At 46.4% G+C, this 26,774-nt stretch overlaps 1 protein-coding gene across 47 annotated transcripts in view; it reads right to left on the bottom strand.

Moving 5' to 3' along the window:
- MAP2 (microtubule associated protein 2) overlaps nt 1-26,774 on the bottom strand; it is a 224,400-nt gene that overhangs the window by 51,422 nt on the left and 146,204 nt on the right. For 39 of the 47 annotated variants that reach the window (XM_030486760.1, XM_030486763.1, XM_032919920.1 and 36 more), the window contains 2 exons: nt 20,479-20,764; nt 1,121-1,234 (listed from right to left, as the gene is read on the bottom strand). In XM_030486760.1, coding sequence (XP_030342620.1) covers nt 1,121-1,234; nt 20,479-20,740 — 376 coding nt within the window. In that variant the 5' untranslated portion in view covers nt 20,741-20,764. The remainder of the gene's footprint in view (nt 1-1,120; nt 1,235-20,478; nt 20,765-26,774) is intronic. The other 8 variants (XM_030486745.1, XM_030486737.1, XM_030486736.1 and 5 more) reach the window with 2 other exon arrangements.

Genomic DNA, 26,774 nt, shown 5'->3' with positions numbered 1-26,774 from the left:
CAGAGTATTTGTATCTTCATCACAATGCAGTCCTACTTGCATTTATTTAAGAGTCACTGACCACAGGAACACCAACAGTTGCTAACTGAAGACATGCTTCTCACAGTATTTTTAACCAGATGGAACTGAATATCCATTGTACCTCACCCAGGCCCCAGCCAAGCAATCTGTGCTTACATGTGTATGAACTGCTTTGCAGAATTGGGGTCTTCCAAGTAAAATTGTGTCTCTGTAAAGATGGGAATTACCAAGCAACGCACCTCCCTGCTGCCGTTCAGAATTAGTTCAGTGAAGCAAGAGACCCTGGAACCAAATGTCCAACAACTATTCTAGATTACTCGTTGACTTTAATTCACTCCCAAGCGGGGTACAGCCACTGTGCCAAACAAAGCAGAGTGCCAGTGGAGAAAATACCACAAGGCATTGATTCAATCACAACGTATGAGCACTCAGCACAACTTATCCTGGGGGAGGCTTGCAAGACTTGCCAAGACCTGACCTACCTGAGGATGGAGCATGTACATGGTGTACATGTTTTGAGCTACTGTGGAAGTTTTCCGGGAGGGAGGAAGCACTGTAGGTACAAACGGCTGTATACTTACTTTTTTATATCTATCTATCCATCCATCCGTCCATCCATCCTTGGATGGATACTTCAGAGAGACATTTCACAAAGGAGCCAGCAGGAGGATGGGGACACACAATGGACCAGTGCAGTGGTACCATTCCCAGTGTGGATCACTGGCATTTGCTTCTACCATGTATAATTCCCTCCCTCACAATCTCCCTTCACCCTGCCCAGCTCCAAGTGCTGCTGGGTCCCACCAAACGTGATGACCAAACCAGTACCGCCAGTTCCATCCACAGCTCTGTCACTCGGGAGTCATAAACCAGGTGGAGAACTGCTGTTAGAGCAAACAGTGAATGAGACAGTCAGAAGGCCCTGAAGAACTGAGGCAACAAGGATACAGCTATCGTTACGTTGTTCCAGCGTTTATCCAGTGGTGCTGCAGTTTACCCGTGACCATAACCTATGTGTAGGTGCTATAACTCTTTAATATACATACGTAGAACATTTGCAGGCATGAGGATACTTTGAACATCCTTTGTCTCCTTTTACCTAAAGGTAGTGGTCCAGGCTGGTCTTTGTGCTGGGCTTCTTTTTCCTGTTCTCCTTTCAGGACTGCTACAGCTTCAGCTGTTACTACTTGCACTATCCTCGCAGACACTTCTTCTGTGGCAGCAGCAAAGTCAGAAAAAACAAAGGAAAGTATTGTCATGAGACGGTTTTAAAATTATAAAGATTAGCTTAAACAATATAAAATGGAGACTGACTTAATCCATTTTTAAAAGCTAATCTTTTTTTCTGATATATAAGCAAATAATTAAAAATAGAATAGAAGGACCAGGTATTCCAAAGACCTCAGTGGAAAATGCTGAGTATTTGTAAAAAACAGGACCCCAGCCTTTACAGTAAGATGCACAGAGCATCATTATTAAATGTTCTTTCCATTAGGGAGAATGTGCAGCAACTGCAAAGTTTTAAGATGATCATTTATTAAATGTCTAGAATTGTTTTTGCAGGTACTGTTTTGCAAACAGGAGTGGAATGGCCAGCTGGATTTCTTGACATTTAATATGTGGAGTTAGCTGCATTCTTACATGTACTTTAGGTGATATTTTCTCCTCATCAGTACACAGTTAGTATGAATTAAAGGCACTTCCCCAACAGACATCTATGCAGATGAGGGACTTGAAAAAGAAGGGTCAAATAATATTTCTGTATGATTAAAATGTGTACTTTGTCCTCCTCACCCCTTTTAAGACTGCAACACAAAGCTTTATTTAAATAGTAGGTCTGAATATCATGCAGAGGGATTGCAGAGGATAACATTAGTTTGGTAGGATGGGCTCTCAGGTCCTGGTCTCTGCATGCTTGACCCGGGTGCCACGGGACTCGTGCTTTGCTCTTCCCACTGCCCTCAATGTGTGGCATGCCCCAGAGGGACTGAGGAACCGGATGCTCTGCTCTGGTGGGCAGAGGATGGCAATGGGACCACTCTGGAGTTAATACTTCCAAACTGAGAAATGGTATCTCAACTCTGGACCCACTGAAAGGTGCAGTGAAATGTCATCAGGTACACAGCCATATGGGGAAATCACCAGAGGTTTCAGTTCGGGCACCTTTGATCTAGCAAATCAAGGATTTAAGGGTTGGTCCAACAGAACCATCTACAAAAGAATTCAAAGAACAAGGGTTTTGTTTTCTTATCTGTGCATTAGCCCACTCTCCCTTACTCATTAATCAACATATTCCTCCCTCTCATAGCCAAACTCAGTGGAAATAACCCGCTTCATACTCCAGTTATTTCTGGGTGCTGGCTGACAGTTCTTTCAAGTGCAGGGTGCTGGGAACCAGCACAGAGCTGAGCCCTGGGGAAGGCAACAGGCTACCCAGCTGTCCACACACCTCAGAACAGAGCAAGGACCGAAGAGCTGCTGCACCCCTCGTGTGGAGACAGAGGGTTCTAATGGCAGACAGCAACACTCCCTGCTCCTGCCAGGAGACGCTCGCTGAGCCCTCATCAATCATCATCCTGAGGGCACAAATAAAAGCTCTCTCTGCTCACCCATTACTGCATCCTTCAGGCAAGGACCAGCTGGGAAGGGGAAGTATATTTAAATCAATGCCCTACATGTAACTTTACAGCAACCACCCTAATAGGGGACGCTGTCTGTTAGATTTGTAATGATGATTTCTTCTCATAATTAGTACTCTTTTTACTAATTCCTTTGTACTTCTAATGTAAAGTTACTCCTCTGCATTTGTCCTTTAGAAAAGCTGATCTTTTTCCTCCCAAAAAGCATAGATGTGCGTTACTTGACTTTCAGAATCATGTTTGTCTAAAACTAAAATGATAATTTAATCTTTTGCACAAATGGTGTAATGAGATATTTAAAAAACTCATCCACTGGCAAAGAACCGTCATAACTGTTGGTATTTACATCTTACAATTCACTTCCCTCCTGACTGGTCACCAGGAAAGCAGGGACTGCAATAGTGTTACTGGCTGCAGCCAATAGCAAGAGTAGATGGATGAATATGTCAGAAAAACTACCAAGGAACAGCAACAACAAAAAGCTGATTTAAAAAACTGCTAGCCCAAGAATCCGTAAGTATAAACTTGCTAAGGATAAATGCAGACTAGAAAGCTGAAGACGCTGCTTTCCTGCTGGCAGGGGTGTGAAGTTCTGGCAGTCTTCCACATTGCACGAAACAACTGGTTTTGAGATGGAGCTCGATACACTTACGAAAGGGGCTACATATGACATAGAAGCCTGTATTAGCAGGAGACTGTGAATGGCAGCTATAGTTCTCTGTCCCTCTATTCAACAACATGCCCGCAGTATGAGGTGAAACTCATGAGGTGAAACTCCACTTCGTGCTGAAGTAGATCGAATTGAGTACCATAACCCCATAAATCAAGTCATGCATGTGGCTAGTCCTATGGACCAAAGAACAGGGATATTGATTCAAAGCCCATCAATCTTCCCAGCTGCTGTTCAGGGGCCTGCACCTCATTTTGGGGCAGATGGTGGCTTGTCACGCCAGCCCATGCAGCTGGCACACTGTGGCACCTTGCACGGGTGGGACATGGGGTAGAACACAAACTGCTCTTTCATAAACCATACTTTGATACTTCTTATATCCCTGCTCACATTCTGCTCTTTCAGAAGAGGAATGAGTATTGCCCAGGCACTTTTGGTGAGCATGGAGAACAGCACAATGCTTCAGAGTACCATGGCTCCAGCAGACCCCTCGCCAACTGCCACCAACACTTGATGCCTGGAGGATGTGACATGGGACCCAAACTTCCATTGATCTACTGATCACAGCACTACTGACAAAACTGACATCAAGTCTGTACTGTTAGCTCAGATGAACAGATCAAGACTCAATTAGGAAGACAGGAGAATCAATTTTGTAAGCTTATTTTCATATGAAAATTGTAAGAAAAAGCTCCAATTAATTTTTCAGATATAGAACATGCAAATCTACACCAGATTTAGTACCCTGGAGTATATCCAAAGGAAACCCACTCAGTCACCTGCTCCCCATCACCCAAGCTACTGCAAGCCGCCCCCCAGCAAGGTAAAACAAATCCCTACTAACACTGGTCTCCTTTGTTACAGAATTTATACTTGTGCACATCCAGCCTGGTGCCCTGGTGCAAATGGGCTCTCCAAGGCTGGAAGACTCTTCCCACCCTCTCAGCTCCCTTCCTGATTTAATTTGCTGGGGACAAAGAGTACGTTCCACAGGGAGATATGGCTGGGGGTGAAAGGTTGCCTTATGAAAAATGGAGATTTCAATTTCAGGCTATGCAAAACAAATAAATAAAAATACAAATGGCCTCTGGGGCTTGGGTGTCTTTTTGGTTTGTTGGGTTTTTTCCCTGCTTTTTTTTTTTCTTCTTTTTAATCAAGAAAGGTTCACTTCTGAACACTCTTTTGATGGATATTTTGGGTGACACAGGAGGCACAGGCAGCTTGCCAGAAGAGCAGTGCTTTTGCTATACATGACTGCTGCAAAAGGACAGACATTTTTGTACTAATGGACACTATAAATAGCAGATCCAATGGGTAAGTCAAATCCTCGCAGGGCAGCTATTGAGACTTTTCATAGTTTCCTTATGGTTCAGTTAAAGTTCAAGGAAGCCTAATGATAAAGAACAAAAACAGAAAAAGGAGAGTTAGCCAGCCTGGATGCCAGGCAAATTCTTCATGGCCTAAATGCTCTGGATTCAGTAGATAGTTTTGCTTGTAGAGATCTATTTTCTCTCTCTTTAAACAGGTAGACGTTCTCTGACTGTACTTTGTGCCACAAAAATGGCACTTACAAATGAGAAACAGCATCAAATACACGTTTCTTAAAGGCAACAGGATCTTGGCTTCGCATAAGACAATGTAGAGTGGCAGCGTGGCTTTCCTTTGCATTTTGCAGTGAGTAAAATGCTGCTCCTTTTTTACCAAGCTGTCAGCTGTACGTGATACAGGACACAGAGTGAGTGTCCCAGTTCAATTTTAGGGAACGCAGTACCCAAAAGTACAGGTGGCCCTCGAATATGATGTCCATATGATGTGACATCATGAAAGATCCTAAGCACGAGCTTTCAAAAGCCCCTGACCATGAGCAGGCTGAGCCAAAAGGCCAGGAGCTCACACGCAGGGACAGTGATTCTGCTGCTCCCTTAAAGGTTGTCTCTTCAGACCAAGCTCTGACAGGACTGCCAGGTGAAGTCTGCCCAGTTGCTACAAGTCCCATGGCTGCTCTGTGGCAGGAACAGAGGACTGTGCCCTGCTAAGGGGAGGCCCCTGTCTTGGGCACTACGCTAATTTAAACCAAAGTTAAAACACCAATGGGGAAGCACTCTCTGCTTCTCATTTTGGAAGTCAGCCCAATTCTCCTACAAACCCCAGCCCCCAGCATATCAAATCAGGGCATCTGCAATCTCCCTGCCCCACAGATAACTCAGGGACGCAAACCCTTTCAGAGCACTGGGATGCACAGGGGATGCTGAGCTAGCTGCTCATCATATGGGGAGCCACAGCCTTTCCTCCCTGCTTGGTTTAGAAGGCCTGATACCCCCAAAAGCTGGTGCCTTCCTCATAAGCACACCCAAGGGCACAACAGTCTGAACTGCAGCAGGCGTCATCCAGACACCTGAGCCCCCCTTCACCCACAGAAACTCAACTGGGGGCTGTTCAGCCAAAGAATGGCTACAGCAGAGGCAAGGATCTGGGATCAGATCCTGAGCAAGGCCCAGGTGTCATTGCAAAGCTCTCCTTCATCTCTTATTGATGCTGCTGCAGTTTTCAATGGACTGCAGATGCCTCCACTGGCACCTGGGTCCATTACCTACAGTACTTTCATTTCCCAGGAAGCCTTTCCAGTCCATTAAGTTTTCTAACAGACAGGTTTACCTGCCCCAGAAACAGATGTACAGATGATGGCAAAAGCTGGCTGAGCTTTCACCAAATACTTCTAGAAAACTGATAGAAATAATCGGCAACTATAAAGACAATAGCAAAAATTAGATCTGTGACACATCTCTGCAGTGATGTGTGGTGTCTACTTCTTTTGTGCCCTTTCAAATGGTTTTCCTCCAGCCTCAGGCACTTTTTCTCTCCCAGCCTACCATAACCTCAGGCTCAATCCACCAAGATGAACCTGCTCAGGCTCATATATTTGCCTCCAACAGCCCTCGTCCAGCAGCACCTTTTATTTTCTTCTCTCTCTCCCCACTCCTCTACGCAACGCTGGTTTATTATTATTGTGAGGATTGGTTTTGACAGGAGAAACGTCCTGTGGGCAGCGCTCACAGCATCTTCCTGCCTGGCAGGGACGTGACCCGGCGCTGCCGCCACAGGAACAGGCTGGTACAGCTCGCCCTGGGGAACAGCCGGCTCGTCACCTCGCATGACAGTGTCAGCCATGGCTCAGGCTGGAGTTGCCCGGGTCAGATGGAGTGTGTCCCCAGCTCTTCTCCTTCCCTGCCTATAGCTGCCTGTGTTTCATTACTACCATTCAGCCAGTTCACTCAGGCCACCTTTCTATCGCTTCTTCCCCCTTGCGAACCCATTTCACAGCAACAGGGAAAGCTCCTCCTGAAAAGCATTTCGCATCCCCACAATTTCACCAGGACACTTCTCCCAGACCGGGGCAGCATCACCCCTTGCTCCTCTTAGCAACAACTCTATCTGGTACCACTATGGTGGCAGCAGATCTTGGCGTTTGCCATAGCCACAGAAGATGCCACCTGGACTCTGCAAAGCAGAACTCATTTAAGGCATAAACAAAGTTTACAGTGCACAGGATAGCAAATGCTCCAGGAGAAAACCGAAGGAAAGGGATGATAGGAAGGAGGGACGGGGAAGAGGAGAACTAAAAAACTGTGTCAAAATGTCACACGCATTCACAGTGTCACCCTCAGACACCTACCAAGAGAATGAACAGTGAGCTCAGTTAAAGCAAACGGTAATTAACGCTCCTGGAGCACTGAGGCTAAAACAGGGATAAAGAAAGATGCAAACAGATGGAAAGGATAAAATAATATGTTTCATTAATTTTGCTACATTTTAGGGAAGGAACACAGGCAGAGCACAGCAAAAGGCTTAGCTACATGTGTGCTTGCAGAATTGGGAAAACAAAGCAATTTCAGTCAAAATGCGCCTGTCAAAATCCTCTGTGGGGTGCAGAGCAGTTTCCAAGGTAACCAGCACTAATTGTTGGCACAGCGGAATCCAGTCAACAACAAAAGCATACAGCAACCTGCACTGCTTAGTGACGCAACACACCCAAATACAGCCCTGCACAAAGGAAAGAAACAAAGCGGCTACTTGTGATCTCTGCCAATTTGAAAAGCAAACAGGATCTATGGACTTCCCCCCACAAGCGACTGCAACTCCAAACCCAATAGCTATTCCATTTGTTCAGAGGCATTAGCCAGTCCCCTAAGGACAGGTCCTGAAGTCACGCTCAGCTCTCCTGGAAGCGGGTGGATGACTCTTGTGTCAGCGAACACTGCTGAAATGCTGGGGAAAAAAGACCTGGGCTTCACCCAGTGACACTTCTGATGGAAAAACCGAAGATGCATCTTGGACTTTATCACTGGGATCATGACAACTCTAAATACTGCCTTTTGCACTCAGATTAAAAGAGAAATGCGCAGCAGCAATCAAAGCAGTATGAGTAAGTTACATAAAACCCAAATAATGCCAACAGATTAGTGCTTGCGATTGAAGAAAAGCAGTAACACAGCTTTATAGAATTCAAATATTTGCTCTCAAATGGCTTTCGTGAGTGTAAATATTTTGTTGTAAGTAGGTCCTTGATCTGGATGCTGGCAACATCAACAGTAATTGGCAGGAGGTATGAAGGCAAATAATGGGAACATCAGCTTTTAAATTAAATGAAACCACAACACAACTGACAAGTATCATTTTCCTAATAAAATCATTGACTTTAAGCTACTGTAGCATCAATGAGGATAGTGACAGATTAATTTAATCACCAGGATTTACCAGCTAACCAACTGAACAGGTCAGAAAAGGCTTGTGTTTGGGGAAAGAGCGTTGATTGTTCAATGCATTGAACCCCGCAGGCATGAATGTTCAGACTAGCTGTGGGGAAAGATGCACTGTAGTAAGTGTGAGAAGAGCATGTACAGGGGAGCTACAGCTGGATACCTGACACAGCAGCTTCGCACCCTGCTGAGCCCCACAGCAAACAGCCTACACCTCTGTGTTTTGGGGTACTTCAGGTGTTCAACAGCCCCTCCTACCTTCTCCTTACCTCTGAATCACCATTATCCAGACCCTTAACATATCTGCTTTACAGCAGTGTAAATCTGGCGCAGAACTGGTGTCCTGGCTGCAGCTGAGCTGTGTCCCACCGGCTGTGCTCTGGTACAAAGCAGAGGCTGGTGGGTGGCTTTCCCCTGCTCCTCTGCAGCACTCGGGGAAGCAGTAGCTCCAGCTGCCTGCCTTTGCACAGCCTCCACGTGTTCTGCTCTGCCTGTACTTCAGCTCCACTGCCCTGCCTGCATTTTCCTGACCACCTTCTTCAGCGAGAGAGTTGAACAGGTAAGCCCAAATCTCCCAGGTGTACAAGTGGCAAAATCCAAGGGGACTTGTGCTAGGAGCCAGGCGCAATTCTGGAAGCTGGAGTGAGCTCCCTGCGCCAGCTCCCAGCACGCTTTCATCAGACAGAGGGCTCTGCCACGCTGTCTGGCAGCTGTAAAACAAACCACCAAGGGATCAGTCCCCACCCTTGAAATATGAAAGTCTGTTGAAAAGGAGTCATACAAATGTCAGTACAATAAGGCAATGCTTTAAAAATGAGCCCTCATTACTGCAAATGTTTGCTCCCTGTGCATCCCCTGAGTCGCATCTTCTTAAGTCTACTGCCTGGAAGAAAATATTTACCGCCGTCAGCATTTCCCAGCCAAGTCAGAGGTGGGAAAAGCTAATCAGTTCTGTCTGATGCATTGGCAACACAATTTACAGCTAACATGCAGCAGTGAAGCAGACACCACCAGACCCTCAGCCAGGGCAATGCAGTGAGATCCCACTGCCTTTCACAGGACTTGGTGTCAGTTAAAAACATCACTTGCACATACGAAGCAGCTCTATCTTCCATTAAAACATGAACACCTCAGTACTCATGCAGAAGAAACCACTTCAGCTTCAAAGCAAAGAACTGGCTACTTAATCCTTTAAGTGTGAGTAAATATATGTAACAGGTAACTCACTTTTAAATCAATATTTGTTCTGAACTTCAGTACAAGTTAGAATTTTAAGCAAATTGACTTTTAACAACCCCCATAGAAGTCAATGGAGCTTCAGCCACTTACAGCAGGAGGTGACATATCCCTTAAACTTCATTTTTAGCTCCTTTTGAGCTGATATTAAACACTTTTTACAGTGTTTTCTGTGATCTTTTTAAAAAAGAATTCAAAGTATGCTATACAAACTCTGCTGAATGTAAGTTTAAAATTAACCTGTGCACGCATTGTGTGGCATTTCTAGTCATGCCTGGTCAGAAGGACTGAAAATCATTCTGTCAACGCAACACAATGTTGGTTTATCCCATCAGGGGATACAGTAACACCTAGAATGCAGCAGTACCGTGCCCTGTTCACCTCAGGGCTCATGCTGCCCGTCAAACACTGCTTCCCCAGCTAGCTCTGCAATGCAGCAAGAGCTGCAGGGCTCATCTCTCCCCAGCTCTGCTTTCTAGCCTAGCCCCATGCCTGTACCAAGACAGATGACTGTGAGGAATGGTGGTGTGCACCTACTGATGCAGATGTGCAAGTGTTCCCGCAGACAGGCAGAGCACAACAGCTCCTGTGTCACATACAAACTAAATCCCACAGAGGTGCTGATGGGGATGGGTTTCCAGAGCAGTTCTCAGCCCTGCTCAACAGTTTTACCATCTCTCCCCCTCTTCCAGCACTACCTGCTCCCATCCATGGCCTGCCCACCCTTGGAGACTACGGGCTCACACCCCTAAGTGTGCAAAGTGATTAGGAAAGGGAGATGTGACATCAAAGCCCTCAGTGCATCTTCGGAACTACCTCTGACAGAGCTGTCTTCTCCAGGCATTTAAACACCTAGAAGCTTTGCAGTGCTGGGGATGTCTGGGTACTGTGAGGAGAGCTGAGACCAGGGCTTGGGACACTGCAGCCACTGGGAGAGGTCTGCATGTGCATCCAGAGGCAGAGCTCTCAAGTGTACTGAAAATGAGAAGCAGCAGAGAAGGTCAGGGTCACAGGGGAGGTACACTGCATGGCTGGGATAAAGCTGGGAATACACAGAGGCAAGAAGGGGGGGGGGGGGGGGGGGGGAGCTAGAAGCAACTGAAGTGAGAAAAAAGGAAAAGAAGGAAGAGCTGACAGAGCAATTGTTGAGAAGGATAATATATGCTTCATCCTTGGAAGTGTTCAAGGTTAGACAGGGCTTGGAGCAAACTGGTCTTGTAGAAGGTGTCCCTGCCTGTGGCAGGGTTTGGAACTGGATGAGCTTTAAGGTCCCTTCTAACCCAAACCAGTCTGTGATTCTATATTCTTAAATAGAGAGAAAAGATGACAGTGAAAGGAAAGAGCAAGGAACTCATGAACATTAACAGCTAAGGATTAGTTCCTTTTACAGCTCACCAACAACCTGTACAGGCTTTGTTACCCTGGATTTGGCACGTACTCTAAATTTGGGGTAAAAAGCAACAGTCATAGCTGAAGCCTTTTCCTTCTCTCATATGTGATGCAAGGCTATGGATGAAAACAGTTTGGGTATGTCAGCAAGACTGCCACATCTATGCAGCACTGGCAGCTCATACATTAATAAAGAAAAGCAGAAGTATCTGTCTCGCCAGATGCACGGGCTGCATGGATGGAGGACCAGACTGTACTTTATTTTATCACAACTGCCATAAGCTATACGGGTTGCTGGGAGCTGTACCAAACTGATCATATATCACTATGAATTAGTCTCAAAGAAAGAAACAGGAACAAAAAAAGTGAAATACCTGCGGTTCATTTCCCCCTTGAAAATATACAGTGCCTCAAACAGAAACTGATTTCCATGAAGTATTCAATCTTCTCAGTCCCGAGTGAAAATGACTCTCTGGGAAGCAGCTAACAAGTTTTCCTGCCTTGAGGATAATGATATCTCACAGTTATTTTCCATATACTGCTTGCAAACTAAAATTCAACTGTTAAAGCTTTGACCAGGTATTTTCCACATGTAGGGGAAGGGCTGCCTCACATGATATAACGTACACAGCAAGGGGGTCTTGTGTTTCCTGCATTTTCTGTATGTCATGAAGAATGCCCAGTAAAAACAACCCCCCAAAGCCCAACCAAGACTGCATTTCTAAACCAGCACCTCAGAATGGGTTTTCCAAGCACCACTGACTCTGCTTGGCAGTCGCTCTGTGAAACAGCACAGAAAACAGGGATGTTTTGCTCAGCACCTCCCAAGGAATGAATGGCAGAGTCCACACCAGCACGCAGCCCCCTCACTTTGAGTCTTGCCTTTGAATTTCCACATCAACCTTCTCACAGTGGGTACAGACAGGCACTGGATCATCAGTGCTCATCTGTCAGCTAATGCCAGCTGCTTTATGCTGATCTCCATCCTTCAGCTGGCAAAGGCAAGCAACCCTGTATTAATTATCATTATAAGGATTTCATTTAAAGTGAGCAGTTAATCTACCAGTAGCAGCTCCACAAAACAGAAAAAGCCAAACCAAAACACGATGTCTTGCTGTCCTTACTCAGGATATGAATATAGCGTGAGAAGAGATCATTTCTTGCTCTATAGTGTAACCTCACACACTAAATGAGCAGGGAAGACAAAGACGGGTGTTTGTCCGTGGTTTCCTTCTAATCTTTCCTTGGAGTTCCTCACTCAAATTGAAATCCAGATTGTATTAAAATTGGAAAGCAAAGGCAGAGTAGCTCATCAGGGTTAGTTGAACCAAGAAATTTGCATATATATATAATACACACGTACTGTGCACCATAAATACACCCCAAAGTAGTATTTCCTTTTCATTTCCATTGAAGTTGTGCCCTGGTGAGGACAGCAAGCACTCCCAGCCTCTCTCCCCACCTACCCTGCCTCTCTTAACCTTGAGAAGCAAATGCTAGAGGAAAAGAGGAAGAAAAATGAAATCTGCCTTTCCTCCGCCAGACGGGCTGGCTGCGGCACAGGGCCGCTTCGGAGAGGCTGTGCACTCTGAATGCTAACTAAGCTCCCAGGCTACACACGTTCTCTCAGTGGAGCTTAAGAAGAGATCTCGCTCTGTGCAGGGATGTGTTGGCATGGCAACAGGGAAAAAGGAGTCAGCGGCGCCTGGCACCCCTTGCAGGAGCAGCAGACGGGTTTTGTAAGTGATCTGATGGTACCTTCCTCCTCTCCACCACAGGTTAACCTGCGCCTGGTGGTGTGTGGAAGGGCACATGTCCAGCCAGATGCTCCAGGGGACAGCGGAAGGGAGCTGTGCCTTGTGATGGGCTGACTGCTTAGCCATGCCTGGTAAGTGCACCAAGCCACGCATGGGGGCTTCCGCATGGAAATGGGCAGGAAGGCATCTGTGAAGCACCAGGGTGAGCGGGTGAATGACCTCACCTCCAGGCTCTTCTGCTCCACAGTGTGTCAGCTCCATCCCTAGGAGCTGACAATTGCCTGCGCGCAGGGCGAGGGACCAGGAGATGAGCAGGCCATGCCCACCAGCACGTCCTGGGCTGCCACCTAAGAACCTGCTGCTTCCCTCTCAAGGTGACTTTGGAGAAGAAGTTGCCATTTCAGCTCTGCCTGAAACAAGAGCAGCTGTGTGTCTGCAAAACAAGGCTCTGTTGTTTGGTAACGAACCTTCCTCCAAATCTTCCTGCCCTCAGATCAAAACTGGAATTGAAGATTATATGCTGGCGCAGTCCCCAGCAGTACCACCTTCCAGCTGCAATCACAAAGATTTCTGCCTGCTGCCAAATACTGCCCAGTGCTCCTGCAAGTCCTTCATGCTGCCATCCTGGGGATGGAGACCACGATGGCATCCCTTCAGACATGAAAGGGAAGAGCTGCTGAAGCCCTCCATCTCCACCTCATGGCATGGGGCAGAGCTGAGCCAAGCCCAGAGGGCAGGAGCCTGCAGAGAGGCAGCACACAGCCGTGCACAGGTCAGGAACCACCCAGGCTCCTTCTGGCTTTTACAAGCCTTCTATACTAAAAGCACAAGTTGTCTCCTACCCTACACTGGAAAGGACTCCAGCACAACAGGCCACAATTTAGAACGTGGCCTCTGAACACAACTGCCCCACCAGTCACTGAGCTAACACCAGTACTGGAGGGTTGAGATCTGGCCCACAGAAACAGCAGTCTGCACTGACAGCCCCCATCAGAGTTGGCAGCAAAACACAAGCGATGGGGAGGAAGAGCAGAGGTGAACAGACAAAGGGCAAATTTTTCTCCACAGAAAGGAGAGCCAAAAAGCAAAACTTTAACTCCCAGGATGTGTTCTGTATTTGACAGGATATTCATCCTTCAGCAGCAACAGCTATCCTGGCTACAGCAGCCCCCCAGGAAGGGCTGCAGATGTTTTCAAAAGGCAACATCCACGGCGTACATTCTGAAGCATCAGTGTGGCTGGAACAATATGTTATGAAAGATATCTTCTCCATATCCTGGCCTCATTGCTCCTTGTTGCATCTCCTGAGGCTGTGATCGATTATGTTTTATGGGAATGCTGACGGCACCAAGTGAGCGCTGGTTGCCAGGCCAACACACTCATAGGTGTTTTGCTCTTACTCCTTAAGGAAGCACAGCTGCTTATGCAATTCCCTCTTACGATGCTCATACTGTAACAAGAAAACACCAAAGTGAATCAAAACGCCAGCAGGGAGCCCAAAGGAAACGGCTGGTTGATGCCTTCTCTTGGCCAGATTCAATCCTGATGTGGCGCGATGCAACAGTTGACTCTAATGGTGTTACTGCACCTGGTTTGAGATACCACTTTCAAAAGCAAATCTGAACCACACTGTGACATTTTCAGAGGAGCTTTAGGGATAAAAGAGGCTGATGGCTGAGCTTCTCTGGGTGTCTGGCTCCGAGCCATGGCAGTTAGCACCTGCACGCTGGGTTATCTCACCCCACTCCCTTTCAGGCAATAACTTTTGCATGCTTGCACTGCCCAAAACTGCGCCAAACCCTTCAGCTCCTACCAATACATGTCAATCACAAACTGATTTCTGAAGTCCCAAGAGGAGGTGAGACAGCAGAGCCAGCCCCTCACAGAAGTTACGGGCAGACAAAATGGGATGTGTTACTGGATTTCGCGACCGACAGCGCCAGCCACAGAAAAACCTCCAGAGCCTGGTCTCTACAGCAGTTTCTGAATACTTAGAGTCAGGGAGAGGGCAGCTGGGGGTAGGGGACATGTGGGAAAGATGGGATTTCTGTGGCTTCATTCCTGGTCCTCTGCAGAAGAGCAACTGAGAAGGACCTTTACACCAAGCTTAACAGAGAATGGTAAAAAAGACATTTTCTACAAGTGCTGTCATCAGCAACATAATTTGAACATGTCTAAAATATCCCAATTATGTGTCCCAGAAATGACACTTGTATTACACTTAACACGGAGAAGGAAAGTGCGCAGTAATTACTGTCACATTTCCTGGGCAAAGGCAGGGAGATCAAAATGCCCAATTAACAGCTTCTTTCCCATGGGAGTCGTCAATGACACGGTAAGATGCATTCTTCCAGCTTTGTAAAACAAACAACTGAATCAGGGCAAATCCAATGATCAAATTCATCTTTGATTTTCATCGAGTTTGCACCCTTCTGTGCACTTCGTTGGTGGTGCTTGAAACATGCAGCTTGCTGGAATGAGAACAAGGCTGGGAGGTTCCTTTGGGAAAGGGGCGTTCAGGGAGTTTGGGGGGTACTTTGGTAACTCCAGGAGGGCCTGGGCAGCAGCAGGACAGCCCGTGCACAGCCAAATGAAAAGGAAAGCTCTGACAAAGCAGTCCTGTTGGAATGAAAGACTAAAAAGGGCTCTGTACAAAGGCGGCCTGTTTGTATGTTTACTGGCAGTGCCATCAGGGTATTATCACTTGTATAGCAAGAAAGGGGAAAAAAGGAAAAGATCAAATGAGATCTGGGGCCAGGCAATGACTCAGTGCAGTTTCAGCCTGGAAAGGCTGCAACCCTGTCCCAGCACAACCCACCATCGTGGCTCCAGCCCTACTCCTCATGGGTTGAGGGCGCTGAGCCGGCAGAACTGAGTGCCACAGTGACTTGCCAACAGCGCAGTGGTACTGAGGGCTGTGAACAAGGTCCTCTTCACCTGGAGAATGGCTACTACAAGGCAAAGCTCTGGAAGGTGATGGGATACAGACTGCTTTCCTTGACACACTGCCAGGCAGCTGAAACAAGCACAATCCCCGTGTTCCACATTTGGCTTTGTTTTTCCCAACCTAAAGGGACTCCCCACCTCTGCTCAAGTATTACTGGCTATGCCAGGGCAGTCTTTCAGGCTGACATTCCCTGCAGCTTATTGAAATGCATTTATTCAAAGAGTAGTTGGTCACAGGAATAGATCTGATGCATATGTCCACTGAACAAAGCCTAAAACAAATGGCTGAATCAGGATAAACTACGTTGAAGGCTGTAACATGATTTGCACCTTCCCACTTTTCTCTTTGGCTGCTCCCTGCAGACTGTGCTATTCCTGCTGTCTGAATCCCCTCCTCTCCACAGTAATATCTGCCATCATGCAAAAGCTGAACCTCTGAATGAACAGATAAAACTGAACCTCTTTCTACTGTCCTTACCTTCAATTTCTCCTTTTCCCCCCCCCCCCACTTCCTGACTCTGCTTTGTTCTCTCACCGTTTTCATCTCACCAGCTCTTGGCCCTTCGTCTCTCCAAGCTCTCCCACTGCTGGATCTGTTCCCCCACCATTCCTTCAGCCCGTTACTCCTCCCTCAGCTTAATACTGCCACTTCTTCATTCCTCTTCACAAGACTAGGGCTCCCCCCTCTTTCTGTTTCACTCACAGGCTATCTCTGGGTCCTCCCAGCCACCAAAAATCCTGGCCTCCCTCATTCACCTGCCACAGGCTTCCTCTCACCCACCTTTCCTGTGCCTCAAGAGCTCTGAAGAGACGGCAGGAGCACTCAGCCTGCAGCTGGTCCAGCGTGCAGTGTCAGGAAGTCTACTATGATTCCCTGGCAGCCTCTTTGCATCCCACATGGTTTGGGTACCCTGCCAATTAATGAAGGACTCTGTGTGTCACTGGCAGGACGTGTTACTGTCCTTAACACTGAGTGACACCAGGACAGTCGCTGTCCTGAGGCTCTACTAATAGGATTTCAGGAAATGCTTTCGCTTCATCTGTCACAAAAATAATTCATCAAGTAACTGTGTGGGTAATCCAAGCCCCCTCTGATTATAAACCTGAATTTGGCATATAATGCAGAAAGCACTCGATCAGTTGAGTCACGGTACATAACAACGCGTTGTAGAAGATGCTTCGCAATGCATCTAACCACTTTTACCCTGTTCATATAAATTTGACAGGCTAGTCATTACATTATCAAGAGGAAAAAATAAATGAATTTTAAGTGTAAAAAACCCAAACCTTTGCAGCTTGATGTTCCTTGCAAGTCTAAAACGCTGGACTGTGTTGAATTGCTGGTTCCCAGAGAACACTGCAGCACATCTGTACTGCTCCTCAGCGCTTCCTCCCTGCTCCCAGCGAGCTGACCACGGCTTTCCAGCAAGCAAGGAAAAGGCTGCCACTCTCATCCTTCATTACAACACATCCTTCATCAAACACATCCTGTGTTCTACCACAGGCTCCAATGGAAAGCTTCCCACATCAGCCTGCTTCAGAGCGAGTTTCTGAAGGTTACTCTATCACGCCTACTTTGCAGCAAGCGTCTCACATGACGTAAAAATGTTTGGCTTGACAAGAGCTACAGATCTCATCCTCCACTCCTAATACTTCCAAAATCCTCACTAGGGATGCTGTGCGTGTGTGCAAGTGAGAAAGGACATGGACAGGCATGGATTAGGGAGAACACATTGAAGCTCAGTGGATCTCAGGCTGTGGGATGCTGCAGACTGTGCCAAAGGCAAGAAGACCGCATGAGCTCCTTGGAAGCAGCGTGGGACTTGTGGCTGGCAGAGCGCTGAGGATGGAGCGGGGCTGAACCCAAGTATATATATGAAAATACATACACAAATACATATGAAAAAGAAATAGCTGCATTACTACCCTTACTTATATCACATCCAGAACAGCTTCCTATGCCTTCTGCCAAAAAAACAGTCTATTCTCTCACACATATTTGCCTTTGACTTCAGTGGATGCCAGATCAAGGCCCTGAGGCTGCCCTGCCCACAGCCTGTGCATTCTCCCACGTTCCCATTAGTCCATTTGAAAGAAGGGCATTGATGTGTCTCCATAATGCAGCCATTACCAGCACGATACCGAGACAGATCAATCAAAGGCAACACAACAGCCAGATTCAGAGGATTCCAAAATTGAGGTCAGGCTCAATAACTCTTAGACAGACTCCAAGAGAGAGAGAGACACACACATATATACCGGAAGGCAAATTTTAACTGTGCAAACCTAAAAATGTCACTTGCAGTGATAGATTGAATGCATTTTGGCAAGAACTGTTATTTCCTCCCGCATCACCACCCCTCGACTCTGCACCAGTGTTCCATAAGGTGCCTTTGTCCTGGTGGCCTGACTCTAACCTTCCCTTTAACACACAGCCCACAGATTTTACATCACAAGCCCTGCAGATGGGTGCCCTGCTGCTCTGCTGTGCCCCAAAGGGACTATTGCACTGCTGCAGAACACCTCGCCCTAGGAGAGGCTCATTTTGTGACTAAATCCCAGCCTCTGGGTCAGTCAGCTGCTGGAGAGCTTCCTTAGGTGAAATGCCTCAAATTGTAACTGAGCTCCTATCAGCAGGGGCTGGGAAATGCCCTGGTTGTATGAGTGCTCTGCTGCACATGAGCTTCTTGTTGCAGTTGCTGCGGATCTACAGACCCTGATACAAAGGCTGAGAAGCAAGAGATTTTCCCAGGTTATGGTGTTGGATTTGCACCAGGGAAAACAAAATCCGGGTAAATCCACTCAAAACCACAGTTTGTCTTAATTATCTCAGTCGACCTTGGCTTCCTGTGCACTTTCTCCTCAGCTGTTTGGAGTCAGTGAATTAAACAACTCCCATTATTGGCAATCACGTGTATCAGAGTGGCATTTAAAACCCTACCTGACACAACACCCCATGGCAGTTGACATTTACAGACTAACACAGCAAAGATGATTGAATTTAGTGGCGAATGGCAACCCTGAATTCAAGATCAAACTCTGAATCAAACACCAAACTCTACCTCTAAACTTCCTGCTTCACAACGCATTCAGCACATCCAGCTAATAGATCCTAGTGTAAAATGGCAGCAGACTCCCTGGTCCCTTTCTACCCCTACAGGAAGTTTTTGAAGGTTTCTCTTTCAAAAAATGAAAAATTATTAAAACTGTATCTTAAGTATCCCAAGATGATTTACATTGCATTAATCCAACAGGGGTTAGCCAATAGTGTGAGAGTGCAGGGGATGAGTTTCCAGAGAGCAAGGAATTCACGTGTGAAGGCAAGTGGTTTTAGGGACTTTTGTGGTGTTCAAGGACAAAGATGCCACGAGGTAAGCTATATGAAGACTCCCAAACAAAAACTGTATGTATTAACAGTAAGTCCCTACACCAGAGATTTTGCAATCTAAGCAGTGAGAAAAAAGCAGGGGAGGAGGAAATGAGGCCACAAAGTGGTGATGAAGTGAATGTCACTACAAGAGTAGTCTTGTTCCCTTGGCACATGTGTCCCCAGTCCTGCTGCCTCACTTGCTCTTGTTCTACTGTTTAACCCCTTCCCTCAAAAAGCAAGACGAAAATACACTACTATAATGCCCATGGATGGGCACCAGTGGGTTCCTGCCTCCTCTCACCCATTAGCTGCAAATTCCTCAATTAAATGCTCAGGGGGGCACCACTCAGAACCTGAGCTCGACAGAGCCTAGAAAAGCATTTCTCTCCTCCCATTCTAAGGAGAGTTATTCCCACTTTTCCATCTGTATGGGTGAGACTGGTCTAAGACCGTGTGGAAAAATCTGTGACAAAGATGAGAAATGCACTCAGTCTCCTCACAGCCCATGTCAGCCCATAAGAACTGCCGTATCTTACCTCTGTGATTCCTGCGTGCCTGCTCCTGCTTATTTGCTGGCTAAGCATAGCACAAAGTTGGGTTACAGCAAAGAGACAAGACCTTGTCATCCTTCCCCCTAAACAATCATCAACAGTGGTCACCTGAATGCTTACACAGGATCTCTTTTACCTTTGGCTTTTAAATTTTGGCTATCCCCAAGAGGAGACTCTTAAAATCTAAACCCATTTACTTTTAACAGAGAGATCCATTTCCAGCACAATTGCTTATGAAATGACTGTAGGGTCCAAGCGCCTTAAAATTCTTCAGCTGCTGAGAAATTATGGATAACATCTCCAAATGGTGTCAACAACCAACAAACATTGCTAGAAAGATCTCTTTAGCATGCATGGATGGATGCATCAAGGGCAGTTGTGTCTGTACAAGAGAAATTCCTCTTGCACTGTGCATCTGGGATTTAAAGTGGGAACTGCACAGAGAGAATTAGCATTTACTTCTAAAACAGGAAGCCTGCTTTGCATATTTCATTTTGACACAGTCACACTTTTTTTTTTGTCTCCCAAATAACAGGCTGAATCCTAAAATCCTGACACAGTTTACAAATAGACTCCGTGAGTATCCAGTGAAATATGCCTGGGCAAGGGTGAATAGATGCTGACACTGAATTGTGGTATTCCCGGTCAGATTCAGCAACACATTACTCTGCACATAGTTGGTGGTTTCAAGGTGGTGTTTCTCACAAGCCACAACAGGAGAATCCATTCTTCACGCACACAGAAATGCCCACAAGGGCAACATGAGCCATCCATGCACAGCAGCAGGGTGGTTGCCTACCCTAGAGCAGAGGAGCTGAGCAGCTGCTCTGCACCAGCCTGTCCTCTTGTCCCCAGAGAGGTGACCCTGTCCCATCTATTAAGATGCACCAATGCACCATCATGCCTTTCCTGAAGGCTTCTCAGAGCACTGCCCAGGATCCTGGGTAAGGATGCGAGCTGTGCAAACCCGGATGAAGATGCAGCCCTTGCTGTGAAGAGCTAGTGCCCTTCCAAAGCACCTGCTCCCCCGTGTTAGCTCCCATGGGGCACTCTTGGCTCCACCTAACGTTTTCCCATGGAGAACCATTATCCACTGGTCTGCAGAGCCCCGTGTTCCATGGTGGGGTGTGGAGGTGCGTTACCTGCAGTCTCCCTGTCTCCTGCTGACAGCTCCCCGTTGATCCCATTTTCTTTGGTCCGAGTGTACGTCCCTGGCTGCTCGTGGCTGCCCAGCCCCGGCTCCTCATCCTCTCGGTAGGGAAATCCATTGGCACTTCTGACCAGTCCGGCACCCGCGGCGCCCTGTTCCTTAATTTCAGGTGAATGTGGGTGTGCAGAGGCCTCTGTTAGCTGACCTGCAGTCCAGTGCGGTGCCTTGCCTTCGTCCTTCCTATCCTCCGCCATGGCTTCTTGCCTTCACCACTTGGCCTGTAATGACATGAGCAGGAAAGGTCAGCTCCAAGCAGGTGACTGTGCCCCTCACCGTGGGGCAGCACTACCAGAGAAACTCAGGTCCAGCAGATGAGAGAGGGTTTAAATGCAGAAGTGTCTCTGTTTGTCTGTCCTGGGCGTGAGGGAACTGCTTTAAAACTAAACCAAACCATGAGCAGTAAAAATTATGGGTCAAGTCCTCCCTGACTCTCTGCCTTGCAATTATTAGCGGGAGTTTCTTGAGGCCTGCCCTTCTGTTAATCTGATTTTAACTCATTAATTACAGTTAAATGTCGACCCACTTAATGAGAAATGAATCAGTCACCAGAATGCTGAAAAGAGGTGAAGCTGCTGTTGCTATTTTCAATGCAGTTGCAAAGAGCAGGTGCTCTTCAGGCACAGAACTGCAAGGCGATGGATGGGTCCTCTGCAGCACGAGCAATCTGCTGCTAGCCACGTCTGTGAACATTCACTGATGGGCTCCTGAACATATGTGCTATCTGACCCTGTTTATATCCCCTCACATTCGCTGTTTTGTGAACATTCACACTCATTCCCTTTTGTCCAGAACAGCCCGTGGGGAACAGTTGTTTCCCACACAAGCATTTGCATTCTCTTATGACTATCAGTATTTATACATAAACAAAACTAATCATTAGTTGAAATTCATACTTATTTCACTCCTGTTAATTAGCTCTCATTCGTCCAAGCCAGGAATAGAAGGAATTGCACAAGTCATAAGCTTTGGCTGCTCCTCACAGAAAAATGTAGTAGCAGCAGTTCCTCAATATGTAAACCTAGGAAGACAATATATCGTAACCATGTTTCGATGATAAGGCAACCCTGGGAGGACAGCAAGGCTTGACCTGAGCTAGCTACTCCAAAGCGAAAACCAGCAGGCCTTTCCCAACAGCACTGACCACATTTATTTTTCCTGGGAGAAAAAACTAACATGTAAAAGAAATCAGCTGAACTCAGTCACTCAGCCACGTATCACAGAGGCTGAGCAGCCTAGGAAAGGCAGCACAAAACTGGATGGTGCGTATTATTCATCAGGGGCTGTAGCAATAGGACAAGGGGTGATGGGTTTAAACTGAAACAGGGGAAGTTCAGGTTAGATCTAAGGCAGAAGCTCTTCCCTGTGAGGGTGCTGAGGTGCTGGCACAGACTTTTCCCAGAGAAGCTGTGGCTGCCCCATCCCTGGCAGTGTTCAAGGCCAGGTTGGACACAGGGGCTTGGAGCAACCTGCTCTAGTGGAAGGTGTCCCTGCCCGTGGCAGGGGCTTGGAACTGGATGAGCTTTAAGCTCCTTTCAAACCCAAACCATTCTGTGATTCTATATATTCTGCAGGCATTTAACAAAAAACCACCAAACAAATCAACAAAACCCCCAGTTTCCACAAAGTCATGTTAGTTCACAGAAAACCTCTAAACATTGGGAAAAGCTGTGGTTATTTGTCGGATAATCATTCCCAATTGGTAACTCAACCTCATTGTCATTGGATATCATCATTGAATAACAACAGCTTTCAGAGCTACTTTAAATTAAAAAAAAAAATCATGGTGAATCATGAAAATCAGATTTCACTCATGATAAATAAGTGACTCAAGCGGTAGTTCCACCCCAAAAAGGACTCATAACTTTTGTGCAGCTCTGTCTGCTTTCGCCCTCACCCAGCACCATTCCCTGGGGATGACTAACCGCATAAAGACTCCAGGAGCAGTTGAAACTTCAAGCACAGCGTTTCCTCTGAGCTGCAATGAAAACAGTGGCTGAGCAGGCTCACAGAGCTCGGTGGCTACCATATATGCCTTGATCAAACACAGAAACAGTAAGCACGCTCCACAACCCTCTGCCTTCTCCATCTCCTTCACCCTGATGGGACACTTGTCAGCGACCCATTCTGCTCACGCCACAAGAGCCTCAATGCATCACCTCAAACCGTACCGGGAAAGCAGATGCAGTAATGATGAAGGAGAGAGCCTGAGCTGAGCAAAGAGCATCCCCTGTGTAGCCAAGAGACAACCCTCTACCTCCAGGTCTGTTTGCTGCGTGACACTACACAACATTTTTTTGATGAGAGCCTTTCCAAAACATGAGGCCATGGGACAAACATCTCCCTCTCTACAGGAGGGAGTAGCACACCGCCAAAGCCACCAGTGTTTGGGGTCTGAGCACAGAACAGAGCCTGTTCCAGGAAAAAAAGGGCACTTTCTCATCTCTGAGATGAGAATGCTCAGCTACAAATGTAACTGTTCCATCCTACCGCCACAGTCTGGAGGCTATTACCCCTCAAGTGCCCTTCCTGGTTCCAGGCAGACACTCCCTGCTTCACTTGAAGCTCCTGAGGAAGGATATTCACATCCTTACAATGGACTGTGTCAGAGTCCCCTGTGAAAGTAACAGAAGTGCTTTTATCTTTAAAAATAAATACAGTGGGCAGGCTCCAATGAGAGCTGTGTGTATCTGGAGGCAGAATTTGGCTCAGTATTTATAATAGATGGTTACAGAGTGAAACATGGATGAATTCATTCTTGACTCTGTTATTCATCAAGTACTCTCTGAGTTTATAATGGTAGTAGAAACACAGCGAGTGAGTCACACAATGCATCTTTGTACTCAGCACTTTAGCAATGACTCTCTGCTGTGTGGCGTGATTCATCTGCAGCTCAGGTTCACATCCAGACTCCACAGGTGTGCTTTTTACCATCAGGTTAGTTGTTTTTCTGCCATTTCATTACACACCATGGAATTAAATTAATCAGGTAATTGAAATATTGACACAGAAATACCAAAAGTGGACAAATATTATGGCAGAACTTAAGTAGTGTTAGGTATATAGAAAGAAGAAACTTGGAAGAGTTTGGACAATCTGGGGAAACACAAGTGCTTGAGAAGCAAAGAGTTCCTCTTTCCACCATGATTGTCTCATTCTTTGTATAAACCGCAACGAAGGCTTTCAAAAAATATCTGAAAAGCAGCACAGCCAGTCCTCTAAAATGTCATGTTGTCTTGGTTAAAATTAATTTGGGTATTTGAGCCTCCCTACCCATTGCAGCAGAACCTCATTACCAGAGAACACGCAGCACTGATCTTACCTGGATATTCTCTCCCTTCTCCTCCATCAGCTGACGTTAGTGGTGGTGAGAGGCGACTGCGGCAGGGAGGGCAGTGGAACCCTGCGCCAGCCTCAGCTGCATCAACACGCAGCACACCAAAGCCATATGGTGACACCATGCCAACATGCCATGGGCACAAGTACGAGCCTCAGTGCAGGCTGTGTTAGCTATGTGACATGGGATTGTGGAAACACTCCTCCCTCAGTATGTTCCTCACCTTGAAGCCTGGTCAAAGCCAGCTATGCAAACCAGCGCATGGGAGTGGGGTGGGAAATGTCCCCTCCTTCCAGAGGGATCAAGCAGGCACTGTTGCGCACCACAGACACCTCAGTGGTACTGACCCACACCTATGGGCCATGCAGAGCCCTCCACAAAAGGTCTTCCTTGTCCACACTGACATGGAGGATGCTACTGAGACTCTGTCAGAGACATCATGCTCCACAGGCAGCCACCAGCAGCAGCAAAGCAGCAGTGAAGAAGACTCTTCACAGACCTTGAATTCATAACTTTATAACTCAGGCAGTGCACTAGGGACAGCATTATGGACCTGAACTGGACATCCTGCCTTCTAAACTAATAACCTGTAGCAGAAAGGATGGTAAAAACAAATTCCCCCATCCTTTTCAGCCATTTGGGAACTGTATAGAAACAGAAAATACTTCAGTAACTTTGAATTAACACAGAGGGACAAACCTCACGGGGAACGTGTGGAACGACTTTGCGGTTACCTCCTCCCTTCACAGGCACTGTAACTGTGTCTCTTAACACATACGCTCTTTTATGTGACACCGGCTCCCACTGCCATGGCTGGATTGAACCAAGCCTGAGTGCTCTGAACTCCACAAACAACAAATCACCCACAGTAATACAGCACGAGACCATAATATGCAAGCCCCAAGATAATGCTGATTTAAACATCCTGTCATGCTATCTGCCCTTCTATGTATTACCTGAGTACATCCTGCAGAACCACCTTGGCACTGTATTAACACTGCCTTTGCATGGAAGCAGATGAATTTTCTACAAATTCCACTTTTTATGAGTACTTTTTAAGAGAACATAATTAAACCAATACCGAAGGATTTTGCAAATATCCTGCTTCAAGCCATGCTTTTACCTACTCCTGTGTCTATGAGCCCATTCACAGTGAGATGGGGCTATTTGGTTTCAGGGAAGCTAATTCATTACCAAAGAGAAACAGCCACCTGGATACATGGGTAAAGAGCTACAATTACAGTTCAGGGGAGTAAAAACAACACTGGAGGTTCCTGAAAGGAGAGACAACACGCTCCTCCAGAAAGAAAAACAATCCCTGGCAGGGTCACGGCCAAATCCTGAGCTCAGTGGGAGGGAGAGGGAAGGAGAAGGGAAGCGCCCCCTGTATGGCTCCAGGGCCAAATCCTGCTTCCCAGGGGATCATCTAGCTCAGATGCCCCAATATCACTGACTCAAGCTACCATGCCCCGTGAAGGTAGGCTGGGGTGTGCAGGCATGGCTAGCATGGCCTCAGGGATCCTGGGCTTCCAGAACTCCTCAATGAGACTTCAGCCTAAAAGAGATTTTTAAAATGAAACTTAAGAAATTCAGAGACTTTCAGGGAAGATAAATTTATGAGGTGAGGCGTTCATATGTTTTCGAAAAGAGCACCAAGAACTAGAGGAGGATGTAATTAAGATGTCTTCAAATTAGTTATATTAAAAAAACCCCACAACACAACAAACCCAACCAACTAAACAAAAAAACACATTAAAAAAATTCCTTCCTTAATGTAAAAGCCTCAAACCATATGCAGAAATAGGGTGCAATCCAACTTACATTAGTAAATAACGCAACCAAGAAAACTTTTAATTCATGTCCACGTACCAACTGGCCAATTGGGATGATGTGTCTGAATATTAAATATCAGGCAATGTGGATTAAAAGGTCCCAAGGGAATTTGCCAGTAAATTTAACTTACCAATAACTTCTGTCTAGAAGAGCCAAGGAAAGCAGGCAGGGATCAGGAGGCCGGAACAGAAACAACAAGAGACAGAAGGTAGGAAATCTAGATGAACAAATTCCAGTCACTTCCTGCCACCATCAAAAAGCTCAGCCTGTGGTATGTGGTACCCAAACCCTACTGGTGCTATTGTCTTCATGGACCCTTCACCTATTTACAGAACAGGAGGGCTAACTTTGGATGCCATGAACACATGGAGAGCTTTGCACCTGCATTTCACACCTTCATTTTAAGCTAACATGCACCTTCTCTCAAATTAATCTGATTATTTTGAGATGTGATGCTTCACACTGATCAAAAAGAATCACAGCAAACAGCATGGATAGGGAGAAGGTCTTATGGCATCTGACAGGGACCATGTCAGCTTCCCTCTTACTTAAAATGCTCAGTCATGGTCCAGAAGCCACGAAACAATTAACAGAGGTTACTACTTGATGCTAAAGGTTTAAGTGCTGTAATTCCAGTAATATGGTATATTATTAGACAGAATTCTACATTCTAGCAATTGAAGCCAATCTACCTCTCAAGCCTAATAAAGGCTGAACAAGTTTCTCTACTAATTAGAACAAGTATAGTTTATTTCTTCCTTGTCCACTGTTTGAGTTATTAGCTTGCAGCTAGATCCCTCTTTCTAGACAATACGAGCAAGACTGTCCTCTCAAACACTACCTTGCATTGGTTAAACTGCAGGCACTGTTCATTTCCTCACACTTGTATTAGCATTTGGTGGTTTTTAAAGGCTTTTCCATCCTTACACTGCAAACAGTCAATCAATAGTCACTTATTCTTTGTAGCAAATCCTCCTGATTGTACCTTGGATTACAAAACGGGTGAAAAACAAGGGATGGCGCCTGGACCAGGGGCTGAACAAAGGAGGCTCACTGTGGAA

Source organism: Strigops habroptila, chromosome 5 (assembly GCF_004027225.2).
Source record: "Strigops habroptila isolate Jane chromosome 5, bStrHab1.2.pri, whole genome shotgun sequence".
Classification (NCBI taxonomy): domain Eukaryota; kingdom Metazoa; phylum Chordata; class Aves; order Psittaciformes; family Psittacidae; genus Strigops; species Strigops habroptila.
This window is presented reverse-complemented; position numbering and strand designations above follow the sequence as displayed.